The following is a 20,193-nucleotide window of genomic DNA, read 5'->3' as shown; positions in this document are numbered from 1 at the left end:
GAAAAAAACTATTGATGCATGATGATTTTATAGCAGTTTTTCTGTGCGTGTACATTTTTGCCACGAAGGTGTCCAGAGGGTAGTACATTTGAGGAGGGCACAAGGGTTAATGTCGTTATGCTTCAGTTCAAGTTAAGAGATGCATTAAAGTCTGTTTTGGTTGAAATCTATCAAACGTGTACATTCTTTTGTGTGTACAAAAATCAACGACAAGATGCGTCAATTTCTGAATTGGATTATCAACGTTAACCCATTTGTGAATAACAGCTATATTTAGTATGTAGAAGGTGCAATATGGGACAGAAAGTGAAAGAAGACAGGTTTGATGTTGTGACTTGTTAATATTATGTTCATATTATGAACATTGTGAATACTGAATGGAATGGACAACGAATGACAAGTGGAAATATTTTACTCAAATAAAAAACATCTCATAAACAATAATGGTGAATAAATAGAACTAATAAATTAACAATAAATGAAAAGTGATGGCCGACCAAAAGAAAATAAGAAAATTAACGGTCGGCCATCCGCTCGAGCAGAGAGAACAATCTGTCCATCCTCTCTCTGCTCGAGCGTTCCCTCCGCTCATCTACCTCTCTCTGGAGCCTCATGTCCTCCCTAAGGAGCTCAACAAGTTCGTTGCTTTTCCTCCTCCTTGAAGGAGGCCCTGCCTCTCCTCCTCCTCTCTCCTGGCCCGGGCCCCCCTCCTCCTCCTGGTCGCCGGCGTTGCCCGCATGGTCCACCACCGCACTTGGCCCTGGTGTCCTCAGGTAATGAGGCAACTAGGACAGGGGGGGCAATAGACGGGCTCTGTCCTAGCACCTCGTCCATTTGGACAAACCAGGGCCAAGTCGCAGCGGTGGAGCTCCCGGCGACCCCCTCTCCGCTCGCTGGATATTTGCAATCCTAAGGCAGTGGACATCAATCACGTCAGCAATTTCCAGCAAAGTATTCATTAACTTGCATGGGTAAAATAAATTGTAGTTTCCACATCATCACTCACACCTGCACCTACTTTGTATTTTTTCTTCAAGTTGTCCCTTTTTTTTTTTTTTGGCCTGCAGGGCCCTGACCTTCCCCTGCAGGTCCATTTCTTCCAGGATTGTTCTGAACACAGACAGAAGCAAGAGAACATGTGAACACAAAACCACATTCACACAGGGAAGCAAAGATTTACAAGTGACACCAGGACACTGACAACTGGGCTATTCATTATTGCCTTACCTCCATCCAACAGCGGCCGAGTTCTTCACCCCTGTGAACAGGTGGTCATGCTGTCCACAGAGGGCTATGAACGCCGCTGTCTGCTCCTTGCTCCCTAAGACAAAAAGAAATGAAACACAGGTGTCGTGTTATGTCAACAGACAAAAGGGTTCCAATGTCGCAAAAATATAATGACAATGATGACAATGATAATAATCCTGAACTTAGCTCTTCATTCAATCCAAATGTTGAACTGGACTTTTTTTCTGTTTTCCGTCAAACATTTCGAAAGTGACGGCATTTAAGGCTTTACATCCAACGGCATATTGCTGAGCATGACCAGCGTCACATATTATGACTGCAAGATAGCATTTGGGGGTTTTCTAGTCCCTTGATGTTTAACATGTCTGAAGTTGGATGTTCAAATGAGTCACAAGTGTGAACACGATACTTACATGTGAATGTTGCGTCCGCACCGCTTGATGTCGCCATTGTCTCTGAGCAGCGGCGCGCAAAGGATCTTGGGATATAGCAGGCCGCGAAGGATAGTAGCGGTGCGTAGGGCTGCAGCCCCTGAATTTGGACACAGCCACAGCCTGTTGCGTAGCAGGCAGGGTCAAGGTGCTCGTTGGTGTTTTTCCTTGCCCTCTGCCCTTTCTCTCTCCCCCCTCCCCTGTGTGTCTCTCAGGTGTCAATTACCTGATTGGTTTCCACCTGTGCAGTCTGGCCATGATGCCTGTAGGTTCCTCAGAGTTGGATCTGGCCAATCAACATCTGGGGCTTCCAATAAAAGCGGCCGGCCTTCAGAATTCAGTCTCTTTGTTCTTATCTGCTCTTTGCCTGCCTGAGCCTATTGCATTGTTTGAGCCAGTGTCGTAAAAAATACTAGAGTGGTTTGTGGTGAAGGTTTGACGATAGCTAAGTCAGGGTACCCTTTGCACTTTTCACCCATGTAGTTACTGTTTTTGTCTGGAAACACAAGGTCATTAGTTGGTGCCACCTTTGTGCTTGTTTTCTTTTGGTTCAGTAAGTGAGCTCCCTTTGTGTTTTTTTTTTTTCAAAGACATAAGTCGGGCCTTGTTTTAATTTCAATTTATTTGGCACATCCAAACCTCAACCAATTTCCCTTCCTCCCCCACATTTTGAGAACCTTTTGTTTTAGAGTATCATGTTATGCAGAAAATAAATCAGCTTTATTGCCACTCCTTCAGTTCTTTGATTGTCATCTTATTGTCTCTGTTACGGTGACTGAGTGCCAACTTTCTCAATCTACTAATCAGTCAAACTGACAAAAGCAGACAGAGCTATAAACAGAAATTATGTTTCTACATAATTACATTTAGTATTACTCATGTTACATAAAATAAGTTACAATGGGCTGACACACAGTAAAGGTTGTACAGAGGAGCCTCCACTGCTAATGTAAAGGTCAGATTAAGAATAACTTAATAAACTCATGTTGGACAGGAGGCAGATTGTTAAAGGATAACTACCGTTTTTTACAACCTGGACCTTATTTCTAGCAAAATATATGATCATTTACTCACCCAGATAACTTTGGTGTCATTTGGCATCGTTTGGACGAAATTAGATCCAGTGTAGCGCCGGTATATCCATATAATGCGAGTGACGGGGCACCGAAGCGCAGCCTCTATATAACGCATTATCTGCCACGAAACTAGTTCATTTCAGCAATATTTTGTTACGATACGCTAGTGCTATTCCCCTCTGAGTTGCCTGTTATCAACATCCGGGGTCAAACTAGCAGTAGCAGCTACAGGTAAACAAGCCGGCTGTCGCGGGTGCGCGCGCAGCTCAGAGATGACATCTTCCAGGTCAGAGGTAGTAGGTCAACCTACAGACCCCGGATGTTGATAACAGACAAGCCCGGACTCAGAGGGGAATAGCACTAGCGTATCGTAACAAAATATTGGTGAAACGAACTAGTTTCGTGGCAGATAATGCTCATAGAGGCTGCGCTTCAGTTCCCCGATCACTCGCATTATATGGATATATCGGCGCTACACTGGATCTAATTTCGTCCGAACGACGCCAAATGACACCAAAGTTATCTGGGTGAGTAAATGATCATATATTTTGCTACAAATAAGGTCCAGGTTGTAAAAAAACGGTAGTTATCCTTTAAGGCATTTTAATACAACTCAAGTTTTTCTTAAACTAGGTACATACAATCACAATTATTGTTGTTACCTTTGATTTCACCAGTGCCGTGCGTTCTAACTTGGCTGCATCTGCTGTGTTGCAGCTAGTGATGGTGAGATGAAGCCTCATGAGGCATTGAACCACTTGAGCCAATTGGTTCGAGAAAGGGTTCATTCCTCGAAGCTTCATGTGCACACAAAACCACCTACTGGCCAAGTGTATAATCACAGGCAGCTGTATCTGAACCACATAATGTGGGATGCATTGAATTTTTGTGTCTGTTATGTCTGTTGGGAATTACTATGAATTACAAAAAATTTATGACCAAATAGTTTCTGTACATAAATTATCACGTGTATAATAAATTTTTTGAATGTATTCTGTGTGTGTAAATTTTCCCAAAATGGTAATATCATAATATGGCAGGTTGTGCAATGTTTTTCTGAAAATGGCATGGGCGTAATCAGGCAGAGGACAGTGACTGGATGTAAAAGACTTGGATGTACAGGACAGGGGAAATTTCAGTCATTTTTATTCAGAAACAAGAGTTTCCAACAGTTTTTGGTTTTAAACCATTTCTTTTTTTTGACACAACCTCTCTGGCCTTGGAGAAGACCCTTTCACAAGGCACAGAAGATGCCGGCGTGCACAAAAAGGCAAGTGCAAGTTTGTGTAAGTTTGGGTAGAGTAGTTTTTGCCTCTCCCAGTACCCCAGAGGGTTTTCCAGTCTTCCTATATTTGGCTCTGAAAGGTACTGCTGGACCTCCACAGTGGCATCTGCAGTGACATTTTGAGACCTCCTTGCCTGCATAACGCTGGTGTCTAAACGACGCCACAGTTTGCTACCTAAGAGGAAACCACAGATCATGTTAGTAAGTGTTCTCATAGGAATAACTGATGTCAAATGTAAAATAATAGATTACCTCCAGTGACATCATGAGAGGTAGAAGCCTGGGGGATTTCCTCTCTGCTTTGTTGTGCCCTTATAATGGTAGCACACTCTGAGGTCAGTTGCTTTATAGCTTCAGTGGCTTTAGTTTGACTGAAAAATCCAATAACTTTAAATCGGGGGTCCAGGAGTGTAGCAAGGGACGTGATGCTCAACACCTGCAAAGTATAAAGCTTCTCCCGTAGTTGCCTGATGAGCTGGTCTCCCATTTCCAATGCCACTGCAGGTGCCGGCTTTGCTATTTCCTCCTGAAGGTTTTGCTCCAGCATTTTCATTAGGGGGACAACTTTGGAGGCAGACACATTTTCTTCGGCCGACAGCTCTACAGTGGCATCATAAAAGGGAGACAGCAAAGAAAGGCACCCTCCAACAATGTTGAACTCATCTGAAGTGATCATGGGCATGTCATGTTGTAGCCCAGCTAACGCTGCTCCGACTGGCTCCCTTAACTCCACCAAACGTTGCAGCATCAAATATGTGCTGTTCCATCTGGTCTCCACTTCTTGCATTAGCTTCATTTTTGCCATCCCCAGATGAAGCTGCACTTGTGTAAGCTTCTCCTTTAAAGATACAGATGAGTAGGCCATTAAATCACTGCAGCAGGAACACAGACAAACTATTAGTGTTATTATAAATTGGAATAAAGGGAATGACCATACCTTACCAGTGGTGCTGCTTCTAAAGAAGCCAACCAGCTTCCTTGCTTTGGCCCGGATGCCAGAGAGCACAGGTGTGACAGTGGGCTCTGTCACCGAACACGGCAGCTTCCCCCTCATAACACACCTGTAATCTTCCCTCTGTTTGTTAGCTGCAGCAGTGAGTGCACGCACCGTTTAGCAGCTAATGGCTAACCCTTTCAGAAAACACACACACATAACCCACGTAACCCTCCGTGAAATAAAATGACGAGAGCCATAAGTCAATCATACATGGTTTATTGGATGAAACCAAGTACAGCAATTACAACAAGTTTTACTTTTACTTATCGTGTTAGACCGGCAGACGCGGGACTGGACTTCTTTGTTTGGTCGCGTTTCCGTGGTTGCACTTCCGGGGTACGGGTGCTGCATCGGGACAAACCAGACTAGCGCTCTAGTGAGGGTTTTTAAGCGAAGTAGTCCCGGGGAGATGGTAAATTAGGTGAGCTCACGGGGAGGGGGAGATAACTGAGGTAATAAACTGGCCCAGAGCATATGTGACGAATGAAGATGTGAATTGTAGGTGGTTTTCAGGCATTTGCCAAAGAGACTGTTTTTCATGTTGTGTGATCGCGGTTTTAATATCATATGCCTATCTTAGCTGGTAACTTATTAATGTCTGCTGATATGACATCCCTGCATGTTTGGTTTGGACCATGGGGGCTGTGGTTACTGGGCTTAAAGCCGGCTGAGGAAACCTGGTAAGGGTTAGTTGAAGCTGGGTCCTAAAGGGAGTAGGATCGCTGAGCCTGAGAGACACGTTTTGTATATATACTAATTTTGGTTTCTCATCATTTTGTACACACATGTGGATCCATTGTGGTTTTTTTTTCTTTTTGTCACTGTTTGCACGGCTAAAATAAATACACCTTTGCACTGAAGTGCTATTGTGGTTGGACCATCATTTTTGTTTTAAAGGGGCTGTTGAACCTTAAAGCGCCTTGCAGCGGCCTTTTCTGACAGTTGGTGGCAGTGGTGGGATGGTCAACCGCAAAGCCCAAGCAAACAAGGCCAAAAGAAGCCTCAGATCACAGACTGATCCTGAGGATGGAAAAACAATTGACACCACGGACGAAGAAGAGGAGAAAGAAAAAGGGGCCAGACCTAAGACCCAATCTGCAACAACTGGTCAAAATGCTGAATTTCTGGGGATGATGCGATGCTTCATGGATGAACAGCAGAGACGAGAGGAGGGGTTCCTACGGGAGCTACGGGAGACGCTACGACCAGCCAGACCGCCAGAACCTCAGCAGCAGCGGGAGCCAGCCGTCCAGAGCACATCCACAGCTGCCGCAAGGTTCGGGTTGCCAACGACAGCACCACGGCGATCAGGTGGAGCCAGGGGAGGATATGATGATCAACATTCCCAGTCATATCTGAGGCAAGCGTCAGTGGAGCCCTCTGCAGGGGCAAACCGATCCGATGACGACCACTCTCTGCCATATCGCCAAGAAAGAGCATCCATGGAGAGGGGGTATATGCATGACCCGAAGATGCCAGTTTACCAGCAGGGGGAAGATATTGAAAACTATCTCCTCCGCTTTGAACGAATAGCTCGCACCTGGCAGTGGCCAACAGAGGAGTGGGCCTGCCGCCTGGTGCCCTTGCTGACCGGACGAGCCCTGGAAGCTTACTCAGCGATGGATGAGGACCAAGCTGATTCCTACGACGATCTGAAGGAGGTGTTGTTGCAGAAATTCGACATCTCTTCTGAGACCTATCGCCAGCGGTTTCGGGGGACAGCCATACCACTGGGAGAGACCCCGACGGAGACATACCATCGGCTCAAGGGACTCTACAGGCGGTGGATACGACCGGAGCAGCTCAGCAAAGAGGACATAGGAGAAGCCATCATTCTGGAACAGCTGCTGCAGGTTTTTCCTGCAGACATTCGGTTGTGGGTGAAAGAGCATGAACCACAGGATGGACAGGCTGCAGCTAAACTGGCCCAGCAGTACCTAAATGCCCGCAAAGGGGTTCCGCCACGTCACTTATCATCTCTGCCTCGAGCTACCCGGGATGTCAGAGACAGACACAGCACTGGAGGTGACACAGGGACCTGGGAGAATAGACGGAGAGAGACGGGCAGAGACAGAGAGGCATCTGGAACTGGTAAGGGACTGATCTGTTTCTATTGTCAGCAGCCTGGCCACAAGGCATCTATGTGTCCAGCAAGAAAGCCGAAGTTCAGTAGCTACTGTTATGTACCTAGAGAAGAGGACAAACAACAGAAGGAGACTGATGCTACTGGCTGTTATAATGTTGTGGTGAATGGCCAGGTTTTACATGCACTGTTGGACACTGGGAGTGTAATGTCACTAATCAAGGCGTGCTATGTTCCAGAGGGAAGCATTAGCTATACCCATACCACGCCAGTTCAATGTGTACATGGGGACCAGAAGTGGTATCCTATGGCAGAGGTTACTGTGACAGGCAATGACCAAATGTACCTGCTGAATGTTGGGGTGATTTCTGACTTACCTGTAGACATGATCTTGGGGAGGGACATGCCTGTGCTACATGATTTGTTGTCATTACCCGGGGAGGTGGCTGAACCGATAGCAAATAATGTGGTTGGTGCTGTGGTTACGCGGGCCCAAGCGAAAGCGGGTTTGCAGCCACTCCCAGACTTCTGCGATAGTCTGCTGGAGGGCGGAACCAAAGGTCCAAGAAAACAACGCCGCCAGCGGCGAATTGAAAAATATCTGGGGAAACCACTGGTAGAGCCCGAGGCAACTGGCCTCAAGGCACCAAATTGGGAGATACCTGAAAATATAGCAAGTCTCCAGGCACAGGATAAAACATTACAGCGGTTGTTTGCTAAGATCAAGGGGACAGAAGAGGTCAGTGCTGTTAATCATTGTGGGGAGGTGTTATGTGTAGAGGGTGGTGTGCTGTACCTTAGGGAGGGGGAGAAACGACGACTGGTCGTCCCTGAAAGGTGTAGACACATGGTGTTAGAGCTGGCACACACCATTCCTTGGGCCGGTCACTTAGCTCATCAGAAAACCTACCAGAGAATCAGTTCACGTTTTTACTGGCCCGCCATGTACACTGATGTTATGGCCTTCTGCAACACATGCCCCATTTGCCAAACCACTAAAGCCGTCCGTAAATCTGACAGAGCCCCGCTGCATCCTTTGCCGGTGATCTCTACACCATTCCAGCGCATTGGCATGGACATTGTAGGTCCATTAGAGAAGAGTCAGACAGGATACCAGTATATACTGGTTATCTGTGACTATGCCACCAGGTATCCAGAGGCCTTCCCCTTGCGTTCCATTACCACACCGAAGATCATTAGCGCACTGGTACAGCTCTTTTCTAGAGTGGGCTTCCCAGAAGAAATCCTCACTGACCAGGGGACAAACTTCACATCGCGCCTAATGAAACAGCTTCACCACCAGCTGGGCATCACCGCTATCCGCACAACACCATACCACCCGCAAACGGATGGGTTGGTAGAACGGTTTAACCAAACCTTGAAAAACATGCTGCGGAAATTTGTAAGTGATACAGGAAGAGATTGGGATAAATGGTTACCGTTTCTACTTTTTACCTATCGGGAGGTGCCACAGGCTTCAACTGGCTTTTCCCCATTCGAGCTGCTGTATGGAAGGTCCATGCAGGGTCTGTTGGACCTCCTGAAGAAACACTGGGAGGCTCCGGCCAGCGGTCCAGGTAATGTCGGAGTGGTGCAGTATGTTTTGCAGATGCGTGACCAGCTGGAACAGTACCGTGAGGAGGCCCAGGAGAATCTGAGGAAGGCTCAGCACAACCAGAAGCGCTGGTATGATGAACACGCTCGACGGCGGGAGTACCAGCCAAATCAGAAGGTCCTCTTACTCCTGCCCACTTCAACCAGCAAACTCCTGGCGAAATGGCATGGGCCATACACCATCACCAGGAAGATGGGACCCGTCACCTATGAAATCCACCACCCAGACCGTGGCAAGCAGAAGCAGACCTACCATGTCAATTTAATAAAGGAATGGAAGGAGCGGGAAGAGAGACCAGCCAAAGCCATGATGGTGAGGAAACTGGAGGAGGATGAAGGCCCCTGCAACATTCGAGCCTGGCAAGAGCAAAAGCCGGCGGATCTAAGTCACCTGAGTGAGGACCAACGAGTGGACTTACAGCAAGTGTTCAGGAAGTACCCGAGCCTGTTCCAGGAGAGACCCGGGAAGACGTCAGTGCTGCAACATGTGATCCACCTGAAAGATTCCACACCCATTCGGCAAAGGCCCTACCGCCTTCCCGAGAGCCGGCTAGAGCCCTTCAGGAAGGAGATCATGATCATGAAAGAGCTGGGAGTCATTGAGGCCTCATGCAGTGAATGGTGCAGCCCAGTGGTCATCGTGCCCAAAAGGGATGGAACACTCCGAGTCTGTATGGATTTTCGCAAGCTCAACGCTGTGTCAAGGTTCGACGCTTATCCAATGCCCCGGATAGATGACTTGATTGAGAGGATTGGCCGGGCCAAGTATATCACCAACTTAGACCTCTGTAAAGGCTATTGGCAAGTACCACTGGAGGAGAAGTCTCGTGAGTACACCGCTTTCCAGACGCCGATGGGCCTATACCAGTTCACTGTAATGCCTTTCGGACTTCACGGAGCTCCAGCCACCTTCCAGCGGCTGATGGACCGTGTGCTTCAGGGATGTGAAGATTGCTGTGCCGCCTACCTCGATGATGTGGTCATCTATAGCGACACGTGGGCCAATCACCTCCATCATCTGCAATGTGTCCTAAGCCAAATCCACAAGGCCGGCTTGAGCTTGAATCAGAGGAAGTGCGACTGGGCACGGAGTGAGGCGCAGTATCTGGGATACCATCTGGGTGGAGGCCAGATCCGACCTCAGGTGGACAAGCAGGAGGCCATCCGCAATAGTCCCCGACCGCACACCAAGAAACAAGTCAGATCCTTCCTAGGCCTGGTAGGCTGGTATCGGCGATTCATTCCGGATTTCGCAACCATAGCAGTCCCCCTGACAGACCTCACAACTAAGGCAGCCAAAAATCCAGTAGAGTGGACTAAGGACTGTGAACAAGCGTTTGCCACATTGAAGACTCGCTTGTGCTCTTCCCCTGTCCTGCAGAGTCCCGACTTCACCAAGCGCTTTCTGGTCCAAGTGGACGCCTCTGCTGTTGGCCTCGGGGCGGTACTGGCACAAGGAGAGCCTGGAGAAGAGCGACCTGTGCTGTACCTGAGTCGGAAGTTGCTGCCACGGAAAACCCGGTATTCGACGATTGAAAAGGAATGCCTTGCCATGAAATGGGCCTTGGACAGCCTGCGTTACTATCTACTCGGAAGGGAGTTTGATCTGGACACCGATCATCGGGCCTTGACCTGGTTCCAGTCAATGAAGGACCGGAATGCAAGGGTGACACGGTGGTACTTGGCTCTACAACCGTTTAGGTTTAACATAAGGCATAAAGCGGGGAAGCAGAATGTAACGGCAGACTACCTTTCCCGATTGCCAATCCTCGCCAATCTGGAAGAGAAGGGGGTAAATGTGACAGTGGGCTCTGTCACCGAACACGGCAGCTTCCCCCTCATAACACACCTGTAATCTTCCCTCTGTTTGTTAGCTGCAGCAGTGAGTGCACGCACCGTTTAGCAGCTAATGGCTAACCCTTTCAGAAAACACACACACATAACCCACGTAACCCTCCGTGAAATAAAATGACGAGAGCCATAAGTCAATCATACATGGTTTATTGGATGAAACCAAGTACAGCAATTACAACAAGTTTTACTTTTACTTATCGTGTTAGACCGGCAGACGCGGGACTGGACTTCTTTGTTTGGTCGCGTTTCCGTGGTTGCACTTCCGGGGTACGGGTGCTGCATCGGGACAAACCAGACTAGCGCTCTAGTGAGGGTTTTTAAGCGAAGTAGTCCCGGGGAGATGGTAAATTAGGTGAGCTCACGGGGAGGGGGAGATAACTGAGGTAATAAACTGGCCCAGAGCATATGTGACGAATGAAGATGTGAATTGTAGGTGGTTTTCAGGCATTTGCCAAAGAGACTGTTTTTCATGTTGTGTGATCGCGGTTTTAATATCATATGCCTATCTTAGCTGGTAACTTATTAATGTCTGCTGATATGACATCCCTGCATGTTTGGTTTGGACCATGGGGGCTGTGGTTACTGGGCTTAAAGCCGGCTGAGGAAACCTGGTAAGGGTTAGTTGAAGCTGGGTCCTAAAGGGAGTAGGATCGCTGAGCCTGAGAGACACGTTTTGTATATATACTAATTTTGGTTTCTCATCATTTTGTACACACATGTGGATCCATTGTGGTTTTTTTTCTTTTTGTCACTGTTTGCACGGCTAAAATAAATACACCTTTGCACTGAAGTGCTATTGTGGTTGGACCATCATTTTTGTTTTAAAGGGGCTGTTGAACCTTAAAGCGCCTTGCAGCGGCCTTTTCTGACAACAGGGTTCTGGTCAAGTGCCTTCTTCACTATCAGATTTAGAGTGTATGCAATGCAAATATGGTGCCGAAGCTTCAGCTCTCTTACACAAGCAACCATATTGGGCGCACCATCAGTGACCATACATGTCACCTTAGTAGTGATTCCCCATTCCTCCATCAGGGAGGCTTTCACACGAGCTATATTTTCAGCAGTGTGTGATTGGGGGAATGCCTGCACTCCCAACAGCACTGAGCTGAGCCTGGTTTTCTCACCCACAAAATGGCATGTTACAGCCAGGTAGTCATCCATGTTGATGGATGTCCACATGTCAGAAGTAAGGCTAACAGCAGCCACCTTTTCAACTTTAGCCTTAGCCTTCTCCTTTGCTGACTCGTACTTGGCCTCCACCATGGCCTTCAGAGCCTAAAGGAAAAAATATATAATGCTGAATTTGTTTGAATTGTGAGACATACAATTAAGTACTCATTTGTTTCATGCATGCACCCATACATACCTGCCTTGTATGGCTAACATAATTGGGATCCAGTTTGGACACAAATGCCCTGAATCCAACATCTTCCACAATACTGAAGGGATGTGTGTCCTTCACTATCATGGAGACAAGGGCTTCATCCAGCTCCTGTTTTCTGGTGGCTGGTTAAAAGAGAATACAGTGTTACTTGTCTTTATTTGCACAATAAACAAAAGTAAACATGGAAAAATTGTGATAGTGTGTTTGTAATATTGTTATGATTTACCTTGGCTAGATGAAGCTCTAGTTTTCTTCCTTATTCTCATGCAAGGCACGGTAATGCCTTAGTATGGATGAGGTGTTGTTATTGTACCCCAACTCATGGAACACAATAAACACCTCACCTTTGAATAAAATAAGAAACCGTGAAAAATAGTTCTTGATAAGCAAACCTAATGCGTCTGTAATAATGTTAGATTTGGCTTACCTTCTTAGGAGATATAAGAACGAAATGTTCCCACCAAGGGGAAATCCTCCTCTTCCTTGCTGGCTCCATCCTATCACCTATCCTACTCTCCTAAATCTCTCTCTCTCCCTAAACTCTCCAAACTATCTCCAAACTATATAAACGCTATCCAAACTCTAGTATCCAAACTATCCAAACTCTCAACTGACCGCAACTCTCCTTCAAAAACCCACATTTTGAATGGAGCCTGAGGGGTCTATGTCGCTGTAAAACCTCGCTGCAAAATCTGAACCACTTCCCGAAGCAATCACGTTGGTACAGCCGGGCAGCGAGGCTTCGGACGTCATCATTTTTGGCGCCTCCCCGAAATGAAGCAAGCCTCGATATGCGCTTCACGGAAATGCCCCCTTCATTACTCGACACGCGCTTTGAAGCCTCGGCACATCTCGTAACATCACTAGTTGCAGCCATTGTTAAATTGCAGATGGCCTCCTCTAGCTCACAGTCCAACATTTTGCCTTCACCTCGGAAGAATGAAGGTGGGTCTCCGATCACCCTGTCTAATTCCTTGTGAAAGGGACAGCAAATCCTGTTCCTACTGGACTTGGTCTTGGAGTCGTTGGCCTTTTTGAAAGCATTTCGAAGCTGCTTAATTTTATGTTGGTATTGCTGACATAAATGACTGAGGCCATTCTGCTCCATTTTTGCTAAAATGTATACACTGATCAGCCACAACATTAACACCACTGAATGCCGTCAAGTTGTAGCAGTCCCATTGTTTGAAACTTGCTATCTTTCTTTGTTTTGGGCTGCTTTTCCAAAATCCCTCAAGACTAATTGCAGGAGATTCAGATCACCTGTGCGCAGGGTGGCGAGACTGACTCCTGATTGAGGAGTGGAAGCAGCTTGGAAGCAATCATGGTGTGATGACACCCTTTTTGTGAAGGCTTAAAAGAGGTGGGGAATGGCACACAGGTGGCTCTGTAATGAAGGTCCTTTCATTACCACTTTGTGTAGCACAATGTTAAGTTAATAATAGAATAAGACACTAAGCCGGAAGATTGAATTGTTTTATTGAAATTGTTACATTTTGCTGATTCTGTTAAGTAGACACCTCCTCAGTGGTGAAGGGTTGCCTGTAAGACAAACACACATTCAGTTTGTCTCAGTTAAGTAAACATAATGAAGTAATGGTATAAAGCACTACATACAAGTTATTTTAATGATTTGTGGCTGACAGTGTGTAATGTTTGAATGCAAGTTCACTCACCTGTTAACTCTGTCCCAATTCAGGGGCTGCATCCTTCGAAGGACACGGCCTTTGCGGCCTCCGAAGGTGAGTCCTTTGGAGGTACCTATGAAAGCCGCGTCAACCTTTCTTAAATGGAACGGTCTAGCCTTAGGAGTATTTCCTGGTTGCATCACCAGATGTTCCCGCCCTTACGTCACGATTTCTGCCGCCCAGGCCGCGAAAGTGAAAATACGAGTAGAGAGTTTGACTGAAAAAAAGTTGGAGGTTTTAAGGTCCCTTGAAGTTAAACATATCTGGCACTAGATGTTCAAAAGTAGAAAAAACTGAGTATAAACCGCATTCCTACATTTAAATGTCAGATCTGCGGCACTTGATGTCGCCATTTTCTTTCTTTGTCTTTGGGACTGAGCAGCGGCGCACAAAGAATCTTGGGATATGAGAGACCTCAAAGGATAGTAGCGGTGCGTCCTCCTAAAAGAGGGAAAAGAAGGCTGCATTTGAAGGAGCCTTCGAATTGGGACAGCCTTCGTGCGGCGTTGTGACATAATTGGCCTTCAAATGCGTCCTTTGAGGGATGCAGCCCCTGAATTGGGACACAGCCATGTTCCCGCCCTTACCCGTACATCGCGATATCTGCCGCCCAGGCCCGCAAAACTGGATGTGAAACCTGAAAACATGGATGTGTTGATTGTCATTTTTAATATTACTTATTTTGGAGAATAAGGCCAGTGGGTGTTCCAGCTCCAAAATATTTCAGAAGTGCCTCTGAATTTACAATTAAGATACAATATGTAGGCTAAGTTAGATCACACTTACAACACACATGCATCAGTTACCCAATTAAAATGACCATAATGCACATTTGATTAACATTTGTTAACATCCTATTAACTAAGCATAACACACTACAAATTATTCAAAAAGCTCTATCACATGTAGCTTACACAATGCCATGTCAATGTATATTAGAAGTTATTTAACTTAGCATATAGCGTATAGCATTACAATTTTCACAGTAAGGACTCTGTGTTTGCAACACAACAAGTGCAAATTCACACAAAGTAGCCCAGGTTGCCTATGGGTGAAATTAGTTGCATGACATGATGCCTCAATTCTAATAGTTGCTAGTTCAGCAAAACTACAAACCAAATACAGTCGTCTTCTGTGGCTAAGTAGCAACATATTAGCAAGAGGCTAATAAATAGCCTATAGGCTACTGTCACTCACGTCACTCATAGAAATCTGCATACCTTTATCTTTTGCCCGTGTCTCCTCTTCTTCTTTTCTTCTCTTTCTGAACTGGGCACCTGATGGCTTCTTTGGTCTTTTACTTTGATCCATGATGAAGACGAAGACTCGACATCAATACCGATGTCACGTGATGTAAACAAATTCACGTAGATGCCCGTTGGAGGCAGTTTGTGTTATGTGGCCTGGGATCATCAGTCTATCCCCCGCCCCCCTCCCCCTTGCCTATTCTGACACACACACAACCTGTGTGACTCTCAGCAGTGAGCTGACATGACAATGAGGCCGCCCAGCGCCACTCCACTGACCTGACATGGAAATGAGCGGTAGTCTAGAAAACTGGCAAGTTTTTTTTTTGTTTGTTTTTTTTAGGGCGCTCGTGCGCCCTCACATAGATTGCGCCCTGGGCGGTCGCCCACATTGCCCATAGCAAAAACCGGCCCTGACTGACCTGGGTGTGACACTGGAGCCACGGAGGCCAAGAACCTGTACGTAGGAGAGAATTTGCTGGACTTGCATGGACTTTTTTTGTGATTTTACACCCTGCACAAATGGTGTCTTAAGCATCTATGTTTATTTGGGTTGTGCAATCCTTTAATATCATTTAAATGTCAAATAACAAACAATTAAGCCATCTTTTAATGTGAGTTTAAGTCTCCTGTTTGGTTTACACTGCTCCCCTGATTTGAGGATCATGTGTGCTCTAAGTTAACACCAGGTGGCAGTGGCAGCCTTTTTATTAGTCTCTATATTTAAGTTCAATCAGTGATTTTGAGGCCCTGCTTTGTTAGAACCTAGGCCACATTTACAGCTGCTCCTGATGTGTCCGTTTACAGCTGCACTGACCTGCCTCTGTTTGGAGCAGCCCCCACTCCCGCCAACAAGATACTGCAGTCTTGCATGAATTGAACTGGTATTACAATTATTGATATTAAGGGAAATACATTTGTTGAGACAAAAACAAGAAAACAAAATGTGAAAACGTACTTATTTCGTACAAATTTCTTTATTACACAAAAATACACATTTAAACAGTGAAATACTGACAACCAGGCTCAGAAGAAAACTGAACTGGAAACATAAAATGAACATGGACATGTTGAGTCACCATGTCTCAAGTCAAGTTACAAGTCTGTGACTTCCAAGTCGATTCTCAAGTCATTTATTAGGCCTATCTGATGAGTCAAGTTGCAAGTCATCAAAACATTTAGGCTGCTTAGGTCAACTCCAGTCCAAGTCACAACAACTCAAACCACATCTCTGGTTTGTTAGGACCATTTCTTGGACTCTAAATGGAGATGAAATTACTCCTCCTCAAATCGGCAGAAAACTTTTTGTTTCTCTTTTTATCAACAATTACTGCACAGAACTTCTCATAGACTGTTGTTTTTTTTTTCATAAACAAAAGTTAAAAGTTCTGCTGGAGTACCATCATCGTGTTCCTCTCCCCAGCTGCTCAGTGCCTGGGGGGTTTCAATTTGTTCCTCTTTGTAAATTGAAAGGACAGCAGGAAGTTAAGTCTTCCTTCAAAATGAGTCATGCAGCACCAGTCAGCTGCAGCCTTGCTGTGTCTCAAAAGAATTATTTCCTGTGCACCAACCTTGTAGCGTATTTACAGTACATTATTTAAAAATAGATCTAGATTTTGTAACAACAAATGCCATAGTTATCAAGATTTGTGCCATTCAATACCTTTAAAGTTAAATATTTATTTAAATTGAATAAATAACACCAAGTGGCTCCCAATCTAAATGGCAGCATAATAATCAGATTTACTTTTGTTGTTTATGTAAATTAATACTTTAAAAAAAATGGTTGCAACAAAACACTGTGTAATCAAGGCATATCAGTGTTCAAGCAACAGAGAATGCCTGAACCATTCAGAAGGTTGTTTATGTTAGCATTACCTTCTGTGAACTGTTTTATTGTGGTCATTCATTATACTAAGCTTTATTGCGTTACAAAAACATTTGATCCCATTCATCTATCAGGTTATATTCAGCTCTGTTGTTACTTTACATGCATATAATGCATCTAAAATTATTAATCTGCAAAAGCTTACAAATGTATGTCTTCTTCATGGGTCATTATCTCATATTTATGAAGTTCTGTTTGTGAATGTTCTGTACAGCTTTCTGCCGCTAGATGTCGCCTTTGGGTAAGTCAAGTGGGCTTTGACACAAAAGCCTTAGAGCAAGAAGGACTCGGTTGTTTTGAGTTGCATTTCAGAATAAGAAGCAATAGTTCTTCTCACAGTAAAACAGAGAAGCTTTCTCTTGGATGACAGCACATTTTACTGTGTTAAATAAAGTCACTGCAAGTCTAACTATGTACCAGCATCTTCCTGTGTCTCTGGCTGCAAGGCACACAATTTATTACCTTTGTCATTATAGAAAAACACAAACTTGGATGCAGGATGGGTGTCAGTCCAGAACAGACCCCATTAACTTTTGGTGCTGATCCAGATTAGGGGACATGTTGAGGTTTTTTTTTCTGTCTTTTCTTTAACATTGTGAGATAGGGCATTTTTCAACATTTTTATTAATTTTTCGGAATAATGCATCGATCTTGCTGAAAAACACCACCACTATTTAGGTGTCTGACATTGGATTAGGCTGGATTGAATTGAAGGGGACTGTTGGGCCTTGGCGGAGGTATGCACTCTATAGAGTGCCATTCTAGTTAAAGATTGTAAAGTTACCTATTGAGGTACAGTATTAAAAACCAGAGGCTGTTTTCACACCAATATCATTTCCTTAGTGAGATATGAAATGTACTTTAGTGCTCCTCTGTGGTTAGCATGGTTCATTGTTTGTTAGAAGCAAGATTTTCATGAAAATATCATTATCAAGAATTTTCTATTACTTTTGTAAATAAAAATGAGCTTGATGTTGTGACCAAAGATCATGCTTATTTCTGTAACCAAGGATTTTATTTAATTTTGTAGCAAAGGACTTTGCTTATTTCATAATGAATTTTAGTTACTATTGTAATTGTACTTAAAAGTATTTTGCTTATTTTTGCAATTAAAGATTTTCCTTATTTCATATTGAATTTGACTTAATTTGTGAATTCATATGAATTTTGTTTATTTTGAAAACATTTCTTCAAGTTTCATCATAAGTAGGTGATAACTATCAAACACCATATGCGCATTCTTTGAAATTACCCAAATACTTGTATTAAAATTCATTGAAAATTATCCAAGCATGATTTAATAATAATATTCCAATTTTTTTCTTCTTCCAATAAACAGCTGATAAATAGCTGGGAAATCGCACAAAATGCCAATTTCTTACATAATGTTGCTTTTCCAGCTAGTTAAAGTCTAACTTCTCCTCAGCAGGCCACTAAATTGAAATTAGTTGTTAATTTTAACTATTCTACCCAAATTCATCCTGACAGTAAACAGAAGTATCTTTTTGAACCATTGACATTTTCACCAATTTCTGTAATTTCAGCAAATCAGTCCAGCTCTGGAACAATTTAACTAAATGTCTTTTTTATATATACAGTATAGTTAGCCACCATATATACCAACGAATACAACTTCATAATCAAGAATCAATCAAGAATCAAGTGACTATTTTCCCATTTTAAATGTTTCTCTCCGTAGTGCCTATTGATCCCAATAATGTCTTCACAACACTCGAGTTAAATGTAAATCTTTGTAAATTTTGAGACAACAAAACATTAGCAAAAAAATTAATAACAGGTAAAAGTTAATATTTACAATCATTTAAATACTTGTGTATAATAAATTGTGAATGTAATTAGTCAAAAACTGCACCAGCTATTTATTTACTGTTTGTTAGAAGATGGAGTATTATTATGAAATAATATTGGGGTTATTTTCCATCAATTTTGAGGTAATTTGAGTGTAATTTCAAGAAATTTCAAATATATTGCTTGGTAATTACCACCTACTTACATTACATTTCTGGACTTGATAATTAAGTGTTACCAAACACTCATACATTCTGTAATGTGAGAAACACAGTAAGTGCATCCCAAATGTGTGGTTTGATTTGTTTCAGAGCGATGAATAGAAAGGACATTTCCATTCACAATAATGAAATACAAGTTATGTAACAATCCATCTTGACTTACAGGGTTTAGAGGCTGTCATTTTAATAGTAACAACATCAAGCCCAGAGGTGATGTAAGCTTACTGTAATGAGGGTCATGAGTTCTTCTACTGACCTCCCCACTGTTCCAGCTCTACAGTGGTGAACAGGCCTCAGGGAGCAGGGCTGGCTACAGCCAGGCTAATTACTGTATGTATGACCAAGTGGCTACAGTGTGTTGACCTTAAGCGATGCACCTTTTAAGCAAATAAAACACAGCTCAATAACATTATCTAAAAGATTAAAAATCATATGTTGTGTCAGTGGTTTTGTGATCATTAACTGTTGACACTGCTGGAAAGTCAGCAGCGTCATTACCTTCATCATCACTTGAGACCAATTACACAAACTGCACCGCAGCGGACAGACAGCCTGGACATCAACCCAAACAATCATAGAGTAACAAGTCAAACAACAGGGTCACTGATGTATTTCAGAAAAGGCCCAGCTGCCTCCCAGACCTGCTGTAGGCCTCTCATTCTCCAACAAATCACACACTGATAAAAACAAGTTTTTTGAGCTGACCTTTTAAAAAAGGCATAGATATTCACTCATCGGTGGTAACTACAGTGTATATATATATGTAATTACAATCACAATATATGTGTTGCTTGTCTCCCTGTCCAAGCAGCTCCACACCTATAGGAACCATGGTGATCATCTGTGTTGACTGGTATAAATCCTGTTTTAGAGAGTGCATATTTTTCATTAACATACATTGCTGGACTTGAAGATGTTCCCAATACTATTATTGTTTTGTAAATAAGAATATTTGTGGTGGCTGTGTCGCCATGTGGTCTCATATCATAGCTGTTGCTTTCCAGTGTTCAGTGAAAGTAACTGCAACAAAAAAGTGAAATAAAAGCAGCCAGGACTCCTGGTGTAGTCGATTTGTCTCTGACATGTCTCTATCATTTTTTTAACACTGCAGTGTGTATGAGGTGCTCTCACAGTACTGTGTGTCTGTATGCACTGTGTAATCTGGTCTCGACGGAAATTGGACCACATTTAAATGTCTTACTGGTATTTTCATTTCTTCTTGTGTGTGTGTGTGTGTGTGTGTGTGTGTGTGTGTGTGTGTTCCAATGTCACTGCAGCCACGGCAACAGAAACACAAAATACCGACTCTTGACAACCTAGCAACAGGGAATGAACACACACAGACACACACACACACACACACACACA

General features: G+C 44.0%; 1 protein-coding gene across 1 annotated transcript; it reads right to left on the bottom strand.

Annotated features, from left to right (window-relative positions):
- Positions 1 to 402: 402 nt before the first annotated feature.
- On the bottom strand, positions 403 to 1,757 carry LOC311262112 (uncharacterized protein). Its single transcript, XM_084361309.1, has 4 exons — positions 1,662 to 1,757; positions 1,228 to 1,321; positions 1,019 to 1,110; positions 403 to 909 (listed from the first exon to the last, which is right to left on the bottom strand). Exons 1-4 carry the CDS (start codon positions 1,696 to 1,698, stop codon positions 770 to 772), a joined length of 363 nt encoding a protein of 120 aa, XP_084217435.1. The 5' UTR covers positions 1,699 to 1,757; the 3' UTR covers positions 403 to 769.
- Positions 1,758 to 20,193: the final 18,436 nt, after the last annotated feature.

This window comes from Pagrus pagrus, assembly GCF_965226575.1.
Source record: "Pagrus pagrus genome assembly, chromosome: 9".
NCBI classification, from domain to species: domain Eukaryota; kingdom Metazoa; phylum Chordata; class Actinopteri; order Spariformes; family Sparidae; genus Pagrus; species Pagrus pagrus.
Note: the sequence above shows the minus strand (reverse complement) of the source record. Positions and strands in the feature narration are given on the sequence as shown.